Source organism: Elephantulus edwardii, unplaced genomic scaffold (genome assembly GCF_000299155.1).
Source record: "Elephantulus edwardii isolate Elephantulus edwardi_28Jun2011 unplaced genomic scaffold, EleEdw1.0 scaffold00178, whole genome shotgun sequence".
Taxonomy (NCBI): Eukaryota; Metazoa; Chordata; class Mammalia; order Macroscelidea; family Macroscelididae; genus Elephantulus; species Elephantulus edwardii.
Window position 1 is genome coordinate 2,323,469 of NW_006399928.1, and position 10,197 is coordinate 2,333,665.

Genomic DNA, 10,197 nt, shown 5'->3' on the forward strand with positions numbered 1-10,197 from the left:
AGAGAGACGGGTAATCCCCTCCCATCCAATTAACTGCCTCTGAAAATCCCCTGGAGGGTCAGCTATGGATTGGTTCCAATTGGATGGTACACAACAACAACAAATCAGTCATTAGATAATTACATTTGGCAAATAAAATATTAAAGAAATGTAAGGAAGACATAATTACACATAGAGAATAATGGTTATATTAGTATAAAAAAAAGAGGGTTATTATCTGAAATGGGCACCTGAAGTTTCTGAGATGTCTGGAAAAGTTCTCTTTCTTAACTTGGTACTTGGTTACAAGGTATTTGATTTATAACAATTCATTTAACAATAGATTTACTTTACATAGTTTTCTGTCTCTTATGTTACAGTGGAAAAATTAAAAAGGAAGATATACATCTAACAGGAATAACATCTAATCAATCAGTGGGTTTCGTTGGAATCCTGACCAGATAAGTAAACTATAAAAAGGCATTTAAATATAGATTAGGTATTAAATATTATTGTATAATTATTCAATTTCTGACAGATAACAGTAGCGTTGTAGTTAAGTAAGAAAATGTCCACATTTTTTGGGAGATGCACAGGGAGGTGTTCAGGATTGAAATGACATGATGTCTTAGAATTGTTAAAAATATTTCAAGAGTGGGAAGGCTAGGAAGAAAGATAATATGACAAAACATTAATAGTTGCTTAAGATAAATGACTGTCCATAAAAATGTTTCATATTCTCTAGTTTTATATATGCTTAGAAATTTTTATAATAGAAAACTTTAAAAGGCTCTTGAGCAATAAATTTCAAATCAGAGACCTAATCTGAGACATTCCTTATCCCACCAACACATTGCAACTCTCTTCCCACCGCCCACCTATCTAAGGCCACAACTCTGAGGTCTCCAAATGGCCTGTGAGAAGCATTTTTCCTCTCTGTGTTTCTGGGTCCCTAGTGCTGAATGGCAGTCATTCTCACCTCTCTCTATTCTGATGTCCTAATTCCAAGAAAGAGAGTCAAAGGGAAAGTGGGTTTGGCCTAAGGATCAAATCTGATGAGAAAGTCCTGGGCACACCAGAGCCTGCCCTTGGCTGTGGGTGGTTCTGGGAAAGGACAAGGAGGAGAGAGAGCAGGTAAAAACTGTTCTTAGTCACATATATTCACTACTGAGTAAGCTTCCAGAGGCTTGTGGCACCTTTGGTTGGGACACTGGTCTGGGACTTTATCTCTCTCAGGCCCCTGGATACCATGCCTTGCTCCAAGCAACCTAATCACTTTCAGAGTCTGATGCTTCTGCAGTGGCCCTTGAGCTACCTGGCCATATGTGAGTATCTATTGGAAAATTAACAGCAAAAAAATCAGAGTCAAAGGCTACAGCTAGGCCTTTGATCATCTAAGATGGTGTGTGTTGTGTTGTGGTGTATACTATCGAGTCAAAACTGACTCATAGCTGGCCCTTGAACAGCTTTTCAGAGGCTGTAAATCACACAGGAACAGAATGCTCATAGAGTGATGTTAAATAATCTTGAGATCCAGTAGTGTCTGGGGGAAGAAAGGAATAGAGTCCCAAGGGACAGTAGCAACAGACAGGATGATGAAACAGAGTTTTATGACGGATATGAGTATCTTACTTTTAAGAAAGGAATATGCATCTTCTACTTTTGTTTGCCAATAGCTCTCTCTCACCCCATAGATATTTCTTTAAATGTGCTATGTAATATTTTTTACAGCAGCATGTAAAATACATGGTAGATCTAGTTAATTTCAGATATTTCATAGCTAGAGAGAGAAAATGAGAACAAGGAATGAGCATGATCTGTTTACAAGAAAGCATTGAGACCAAGATTAAAGAATCACTAGTATTACAGACTTAGAGAAGTATTTCTTGTGTTTGAATCATATAATTTTCCAATCTAAAAGGAAAGAAAATTGGAGAAATAGACACAATGAAAGAAATGGACAATAAGCAAGAAGAGCTGGGAAATAGTAGAGGGATAGGATGCTGAGTAGGTAGGGTATAAAGAAGTATGGATACATAAGTACATAAGAAAAGGACTTATCTAAGGAGTTCAGGAGTGATGCATAGGGAAGAGAACAAGAGGATGGGAAATCTGAGAGGAAAAAAATTAAAATGAGAGCAAGGGGAAAGGGCTAGTAGCAGGAAGAAGACAGGAATAGAAGGATGCTACGAGGATAGGAAGGAAGGTAGGCAGAAATTGCTGGTAAGTAGAGAAATAGGATTGGCATATGGTAAATAATAGAAGGAATATTTTAAGGACAATCCATGGATGATGGATGGGCAAAAGTCTGTGCAGAATTTCAGAAACAGAGGTCTGGGACTGGACATGGTGAAGTTTTTCTGGGAGCACAAATTTGGACTGATTTGTCCCATTGTCAGTTTGGATCTTGCAGCCATTGTTTATTTACTTGCTGTTTACATCCTTGTGGCCACTACCAGCCCTTTACTTTGCCTGGTTGTTCCTGGATTGGAAGACCCCAGAACAAGGTAAGACTCATGAACCTAGACAGAATAAGGCCTAAGAATTTTCTACTTTACCTCATTGTGCCACAAGCCTCTCACCCGGTTCTCAGAGCCACAGGAGTTGGGTCAGTCAAGAAGGATCATTCTGGAATCTCTATCTTCTCCACTCCTCTAGCAGATCCGTGTTTACTCCATGCTGCTAAGGAAGCAATGGGTGAGTGGGAAGTATGAAGAGGCACACTGACATCATCCCTTACAGGTATTTCTGTCTCAGGTGGCAGACGTTCAGCCTGGGTACGAAATTGGTGTGTCTGGACCTACATCAGGGACTATTTTCCCATTACGGTAAAAATCTCTTTCCTAGTGTTCTTCACAGTTCCAAAAAAAATGACTAAAACTGTCCATAAGAAAGACAAACATCCCAAAGAAGTCTGAGTCTAGACTAGATCCAACATTTCTCCTGGGTACTCTAAGATAATTTAAATATCTTCAGCATGGCATGCAATATTCCACAGGCAGAACACAATATAGTTCAGTTTAATAAACATTGAAAGATAACTCTGTTTCACATGTTTATGGTATAGACATTGAGCAGGATGTGATCTTCTAACATGAAGGAGTTAGTATTTCATAAGGAGGACAAACAAGTATATAATTATGGATTGGTACAAGATATGGAGTGCTTATGATGAAGATCTAATGAATTCTTTCCAGAGGATGAAGAATTGCTAAGACAGAGTGATATACAAATAAAACTTTCAATGCTTAAGAAAAACTACTGAGGTAGGCTTTGGAAGAGGCTTAGAGAAGAAAAAAGTATCAGAAAGAGGTTCTCTGAAGTGTTTTCAATCTTGCTTTCCCATAAGATCTCATTCCACCGCTGCTAACATTTCTCTCTGTGACTGCAGATGCTGAAGACTAAAGACTTATCACCTGAGCACAACTATCTCATGGGTGTTCACCCCCACGGACTCTTGACCTTTGGTGCCTTCTGCAACTTCTGTACTGAGGCTACAGATTTCTCGAAGATCTTCCCAGGCATAACTCCTCATTTGGCAACATTATCATGGTTCTTCAAGATTCCCCTTATTAGAGATTATCTTATGGCCAAAGGTGCTTCTGACATCTGGAATTTTTGTCTAGTTCTTTGCTTTAAAAATGCATTTTATAAGCCAAATTCCTTATCCCCTCACTCCTTAGTATATCAAAGTAGTTAAAAGCATAAATTCTGGATCTAATTCGCCAATGTTTGACTCTTGGCCCTGCTACTTACTGTGTGGACCAGTTATCTAATTTCTATTTGCCTCTGTTCCATCATCTATAAAGTTGTACAGATAATAAAATTCCAATCTCAGATGTCCACAAAGTGACTTGCTGTGATAAGCATTCATTATAGTGCTTGTCACAAAATATGTGCTCAGCAAAAAGTAGATATTGCATTTAATGGCAATAGAGGAAAATTACAGTTTGTAATTCAGAGTCATTCTGGTTATCCCTCTGAAAAATCTCCCTATTGTAGTTTCTACTCAATGCCTCTTGCACAGTAAATATACGACCTTAAAAAGTGAAACTTTTAATTTAGTTTCCCCGTAGTCTTCTCATCTCCACACTCGTTAGTCACATCTCATGAAAACAAGTTAGTGAAGAGAATGAAGGAAAGTATGCCTTCCCAGCTGTTTTCTCATCTCCTGCTCATTTCTCTTCTTTCTCTGCTTTATAATTTAGGTGTGTGCTCCGTGAGTCAGCCAGCCATTGACTATCTACTGAGCCACGGCCCTGGCAACCTCGTTGGCATTGTAGTGGGAGGTGTGGGAGAGGCTCTGCAAAGTGTTCCCAACACCACCAACCTCATCCTCCAGAAGCGAAAGGGGTTTGTACGTACAGCCCTCCAGCATGGGTAGGTGTTCCTTCCAGGGAAGAATTATGTGGCATTCTTTGAAGAAAATTGCCCTGAAGGTGATACCAAGATGAGAGATAGGTGCAAAATTTTTTAAAGTTTTAGGTTACTAATTCCTTCTGAGTTAGTTGGACCAGTTCCCAGGAAGCCAAATCATAAACCAAGTTTAACATTGAGGATTTGGGCTAGCACTGCACTAGCATGTAAATGATATCAACATTATCTCAACTGATACTAACATCTATATCTATATATTAATGGTAAGTGCAAGAGATTAGTATAGTATAGCATAGCATAACATGGCATGGCATGGCATAGCATAGTGATTAGAATCTGGGGTCAGGGCCCTGATCTTGACTCTTTATTCCATTTCTTGCCATGTACTTTGAGATAGGTTACTTAACCATTTTGTGAATTGATAGTTTCATCTTTATTACATTAAAAACTCAAACTCATTGTCATCATGTTGGAACCAACTCATAGCTGATGCCCCAGTGTGTATTCAGGAGGCTGTAAATTGCAAGAGAAGAGATTGCCTTCTGCAGAGTCACTAGTGGAGTAGAAATGCCAGAGAGACAACACCTTGGGATTAGCAGCCTAATTGTCTATGAACTCCACCCTCATTTTAAAAAAAAAGTCTTTGCAATCAAGTCAGAACTGACTTGTAAGTCACCATTCCAGCAGGTTTTCAGAAACTAGAAATTGCACATAGATACTGAAAATTGTACTCTCTTTATATGACTCCTGTAGGGCTTAAAATTATTCATCAACATAAAACACTTATTATGCCTGGAATACAGTAAAAGATCAATAGATGACTACTCTGACTTAAGGATAAAAAGGAAAGGTAAAGAGCAAGAGGAGCCTGAGGATGTAGTTGTGTGATGCTCCATATGGTCAGTCAGCTCCCTGGACCCAGGGTCAATTGTTCTAACGCATACTCAGAGAAGAGGGAAATGTTTCTTCTAATGACCTTGCTTGAGTGGCTTATTTATTAGTTGGAGCATAATGTAGAAAGAGCTAAGTGGAGAGGAACAAGTAATGGGTTCTAGTACAGATTCAACTATTCTCTGATTGCCTGTGTAATCTTGCCCCTCTGAAACTGGACTTCCTAATCTATAAGATAAAGAAAGCAATCTTCCACGGAGTCCTTCACTGTCTTTGTTGTGCAGAGCTAGTAAAGTAATGTGTCAACGAGCTGAGAGATTGTTACTCATAATTCTGTGTTCTCTTCAATTCTCTCTCATGGGAAAACTTAAGGAGTCTGTCCATCAAGGGCATAGCCAGGGTAAATTCTCATGATCTGTTAAGGGAAACAACTTTTCTCTGCTCTTCTCCCACAATCCAAGGACAGAGTACCTTATACATCGATTGATTGTTGTTATTGTGTCCCACCAAGTCGGAACCAACTCATAGTTGACCCTCCAGCAGGTTTTCAGAGGCAGTTAATTGCAGGGAGGAAATTTTGCACTACCTTTTCCCCTGGAGCAGCTGGTGGATTCGAGCCACGTGCCTTTGAGGTTGCAGCACAGCTTCTTACCACTAGGCTACCAATGCTCCTTATGCAATGAATGTTGTTATTGTGTGTTACCAAGTTGAAACCAACCCATAGCTCACCCTCCAGTGAGTTTTCTGAGGCAATAAATCTCAAGGGAATTGATTGCCCATATTTCTCCCCCAGGGCAGGTGGTGAATTAGAACGAACAGCATCTCTTTGTGTTGGCAGCGTCATTCCTTACCACTAAGCCTCCCAAAGTTAGGGTATATCATATATGCATCTAAACAAAAGTGTATCTTCATCTTTTATGTACTTCCTACTGATAGAAAAAAAGGTGAAATATCCTCTCCTTGAAACTTGTTATGTGCTGTAGAGTTTGAACTAACTCAACTAACACTCCAGTGGGTTTTTAGAGGCTGTAAATAACAAGGGAGGAGATTTCCCGCCATTCTCCCATAGAGCACCTGGTAAATTCAAACTGCCTACCTTTAGGTAGCACAGCTCCTTACCGCCAGGCCACCAGAGCTCCCTTGACATATACTGGAAGCTTTTCTTTTCAGGATGTGGATCTTGGAGGATCCTAAACTTGTCTTCCTTCTCAACAACCCCCTATTTTGTCCATGTGATCCTGACTCAGAGTTACAGCACTTTTACAGTACTTGAAAAGTTTAGAACAATTTGTTAACTAAATATGAGAACCCTGTTCTGTGCAAGGAGAAAGGTTTTATGCCACAAGGATCTTATAACAATGGATAGAGGACTGAACATGTACCAGTGTTCTTCCAGAGTGTTTTCTACTCCAGCCTGTGTTTGAGAAATGAATCTGAGTTTTCATACAGGGCTCATCTGGTTCCCAGTTTCACTTTTGGAGAGACCGAGGTGTATGAGCAGGTGGTGTTTCCTAAGGACAGCCTGATGCACAAATTCCAGAACTGCTTCCGCCATATCTTTGGTTTCTATTTTTGTGTCTTCTATGGACGAAGCTTTTGCCAAGGCACCATTGGGCTCTTGCCATACTCTCGACCTATCGTCACTGTGGGTGAGTGCTGATCTTGGTTCCAAGGCCAACATGGTTCTTTCTCAACTTAAACTTGAGCCCTCCCTATCCCTGCCCCTAACATAGAGAAGAGTGTCAGAGCTACAGATTTAGGATATGAGAAGGTCAGGCAGAATGTGATAAGGTCAAATCCAGGAAAGGAAAAGGAAGTTAAAGGAAGGAGACTCTGATAATTTCCCTTTCTCATTTCCTATCTCCTCTTGCAGTTGGGGATCCTCTGCCACTCCCAAGAATTGAAAAGCCGAGTCAGAAGATAGTTGATAAATACCATGCACTCTATATGGAGGCCGTGCACAAACTGTTTGACCAGCATAAGACCCAATATGGCTGCTCAGAAGCACAAGAACTGGTTTTCCTGTGACAGATCAGGCTGCAAGTTCATCCTCCTCAAAGTCAGAGGGCCTACATTGAAGAAACTCATCTACCTGACAGCCAAAGAGAAATCTAGGAGGAGAAAGATGATGAAGGAGGACTATGGGGGAGGAAAGGGGAAAGGGAACATTAAGAATTTTCCTTGCCACAGAGCCTTTACAGGAGTTCTGCCTGAGGAATTTCACTCAGTGGTTCCTCCAGAAAGGGAAATCCTGAAAACTTTCATGCCCACATTGAGACATGCGCCTTGCCCTATTCCCTACTGCCTTTCCTATCTGAGACTGACACTTCAGGACAACTGAAAGACGTCAAATGATGACCAGGAAACTTGAATAACCACCACTGTGGGCTTTCTTTTTGTTTTTAGACCTCATAGTTTGTTTGTTGTGGGAATTTTTAGATATAATTTTAGTGCCATACATTTAAACCATTCAAAGTGTAAAATTCAGTGATGTTTATATATTCACTCATAGTAAATTTAACAATTATCATCACCTCCAAATTTGAGTACAAAGTAGCAGTTATTTCTGATTTCCCAGACCTTGGCAATCACTAATCTACTTTCTGTTTCTGTGGATTTTCCAATATGAGTATTTCATACAAATAGAATCATGTAATGCATAATTTTCTGTAACAGACTTTTTCCTTTAGCATAATGTGCTCAATGTTTATTCATGTTGTGCCATACATAGAATGTCCTTTCTTTAGGTTATCGTATGTGTGCAACACATTTTGTTTACACATTTGTTTGTCCAAGAATGGTTGAGTTGTTTTCCCCTTTGGGCAATGGTGAACATTTCTTCAATGAACATTGGTGTCCAGGTGTCAATTTGAGTCTTTCCTTTCAGTTTTTTTTAGTGTATACCTAGGAGTAGAATTTGTGGAATATAGTAGTTCTATGGTTAACTTTTAGAGAAATCACCAAATTATTTTCCACACGCACTACACCATTTTTAGTTTTCACCAGCAATACAAGAGAGTCTAAATTTCTCCACATCCTTAACAATGTTGTTATTGTTATATGCTGTCGAGTCGCCTGTGACTCATAGCAACCCTATGTACAACATCCCTATACTCTGCTCAACCCTGTGCCATTTTTATTGTCTCTGACACACCTACCCCCATTCCTCCAGTCGGTAAATCAATCCATCTCATGGAGGGTCTTCCTCTCTTGCACTATCCCTCCACCCTACCAAGCATGACGTCCCTCTCCAAGGACTGGTCCCACCTTGAAACATGTCCAAAGTATGTCAGATGAAATTTCAGAATCCTTGCCTCCAAGGAGCAGCCTGGTTTCACCCTCTCTAGGATGAACCTGTTTGTTCTCCTAAGAGTCCAAGGTATATTCAATACTTGTCTCTAGCACAACAGCTCAAAGGCATGAATTATTGTTCTGTCATCCCTAGTATTTTCCAGTTTTCTGATGCATAGCAAGTAATTGTAAAGACTATGGTCTGAATCAGGTGCACCTTAGTCTCCAGACTGACATCATTGCTCTTCAGTACTTTGTACAGGTCTCTGAGAACAGGCATTCCTAAGGCAATTCACCTTTTAATTTCCTGGCTGCTGGTACCAAGAGTGATTATTTTGGAGCCAAGCAAACTAAAGCTGTTAACAATCTCAATCTCTTCACCAGCTATTATAATGCTGCCTTATGGGCCCAGTGGTGAGAATCTTTGTTTTCTTGATGTTGTGCTTCAATACATATTGAATGCTGCAGTCCTTGACCTTCTGTAACAAGCACTTCAGATCCTCCTCAGTTTCAGCAAGCAGGGTTGTGTCATCTGCAAATTATTTTCTATTAATAAACATCCTAGTGGATGTGAAGTGGTATCTCATTGTGGATTCAATATGTATTTCCCTAATATGTACTGGTTGCTTGCATATATTAACTGGAGAAATATATATTAAACTCCTTTGCTCATTTTCCCCCACTTTGTCTTTTGCTGATGAGTTCTTATTGTTAGGTACTGTCAAGCTGAGTATGACTCATAGCAGTAGGAGCTCTTCTAAATTCTGTGTATTAAAACTTTATGGAATGCAAAACAACTATGAGACATCCTCTCACCCCAGTAAGAATAGCAAAATTTAACAGAGTAGCAAACAACAAATGTTGGCAAGGTTACAAAGAAACTGGAACCCTTTTTCACTGTTGGTGGGAGTGTAAAATGGTGCAATCACTATGGCACGCTGTATGGCACTTTTTCAAAAAGTTGCAAATAGAAATACCATTTGACCCAGCAATTCTTCTACTGGAAATATACCTTAAAGAGACCATAACAGACATTCAAGCAGATATATGCACATCTATGTTCATCGTGACTTTGTTCACAATAGCAAGGAGTTGGAAACAACCCAAGTGCCCATCAACAAATGAATGGATAGAAAAGCTCTGGTATATTCACACAATGGAATACTATGCTGCATTGAAAAACAAGGAACTCATGAAATATTACTCAAAATTGGTGACCCTGGAGGACATTATGCTGAGTGAAATATCTCAGTCACAAAGGGACAAATACTGCATAGTGCCACAGTCTAGAATGGGACTGACATCAAGGTTAGGGTGAGATTGAGAAAGATGGGATAAATAATGTATACTGCATTGAAACAGATGAGGGAGAAAACTGTTTAAAAGGGATATGTGATTAGGTATTTTTATAATGACAGCAGTCCAGAACGAAGCTTGCATAGTGGAGTGGACTTGGAGGGAGGGATTGTAAAACAATGAAAGAATTTTCCTTTTACTTTTCAAAGGGAAGAGTGTACTTGGAGGGGGAGTGGTTGGCAGGGAGAAAAGTGCAACAATGAATTAATGGAAATCCAAAGTATCTGTAAATTTTCATTAAAATTAATAATAATAATAATTTTAAAAAGAACCTATAATGTCACAAAAGAAGCAAGCTATTTC

The 10,197-nt window shown here is 39.5% G+C and overlaps 1 protein-coding gene across 1 annotated transcript; it reads left to right on the forward strand.

The window, feature by feature from the left end:
- The first annotated feature begins 1,194 nt into the window (after positions 1-1,194).
- AWAT1 (acyl-CoA wax alcohol acyltransferase 1) lies at positions 1,195-7,275 on the forward strand. The gene is made up of 7 exons (XM_006895961.1): positions 1,195-1,304; positions 2,379-2,486; positions 2,737-2,807; positions 3,371-3,575; positions 4,188-4,359; positions 6,697-6,896; positions 7,121-7,275. The coding sequence occupies exons 1-7, from the start codon at positions 1,229-1,231 to the stop codon at positions 7,273-7,275; spliced, it is 987 nt and encodes a 328-aa protein (XP_006896023.1). The 5' UTR covers positions 1,195-1,228.
- The last annotated feature ends 2,922 nt before the right edge of the window (positions 7,276-10,197 follow it).

What these genes read in the sequence shown, in the direction of transcription:
- AWAT1 (XM_006895961.1), top strand. Translation starts at nt 1,229, where the DNA reads ATGCCTTGCTCCAAGCAACCTAATCACTTTCAGAGTCTGATGCTTCTG. An exon ending in TTGGAAGACCCCAGAACAAG is followed by an intron (nt 2,487 to 2,736) that starts GTAAGACTCATG and finishes TTTCTGTCTCAG; the next exon opens with GTGGCAGACGTTCAGCCTGG. An exon ending in CGTACAGCCCTCCAGCATGG is followed by an intron (nt 4,360 to 6,696) that starts GTAGGTGTTCCT and finishes GTTTTCATACAG; the next exon opens with GGCTCATCTGGTTCCCAGTT.